This window comes from Fulmarus glacialis, unplaced genomic scaffold (assembly GCF_000690835.1).
Source record: "Fulmarus glacialis isolate BGI_N327 unplaced genomic scaffold, ASM69083v1 scaffold39085, whole genome shotgun sequence".
NCBI lineage: Eukaryota > Metazoa > Chordata > Aves > Procellariiformes > Procellariidae > Fulmarus > Fulmarus glacialis.
The window spans coordinates 1-245 of NW_009214322.1; the positions used below are offsets into that span (position 1 = coordinate 1).

The window sequence follows — 245 nt, forward strand, 5'->3', positions numbered from 1 at the left end:
TAAGGAGAGCACCGTGGTCTGGGGCCTACCCCCGCCGCAGCAGTGGGGTTTGGGACTTCCAGCCCCTCGCTGCCATTTTCCTTCTCCAGGGGGAGCGGAGATGCCGCTCGCCCGCAGCCGCCTGGGGCTCCTGCTCCTCGGCGTGCTCCTCACCCTCGTCCTCTACCTCCTGCTCCTGGCCGCCCAGCATGAGCAGCACTTGGCTGGCGCCCGGCCTGATGAGGGGAAGCAGGGCCGGCAGGCAG

The 245-nt window shown here is 69.8% G+C and overlaps 1 protein-coding gene across 1 annotated transcript in view; it reads left to right on the forward strand.

Annotated features, from left to right (window-relative positions):
* Positions 1-100: 100 nt before the first annotated feature.
* The window catches only part of LOC104077333 (alpha/beta hydrolase domain-containing protein 14A-like), a gene marked incomplete at its 3' end in the record, with an annotated part of 1240 nt that continues 1095 nt past the window's right edge, over positions 101-245 (forward strand). Inside the window, exon 1 of the mRNA XM_009578521.1 lies at positions 101-237. Within this exon, the coding sequence (XP_009576816.1) occupies positions 101-237 (137 nt within the window). The remainder of the gene's footprint in view (positions 238-245) is intronic.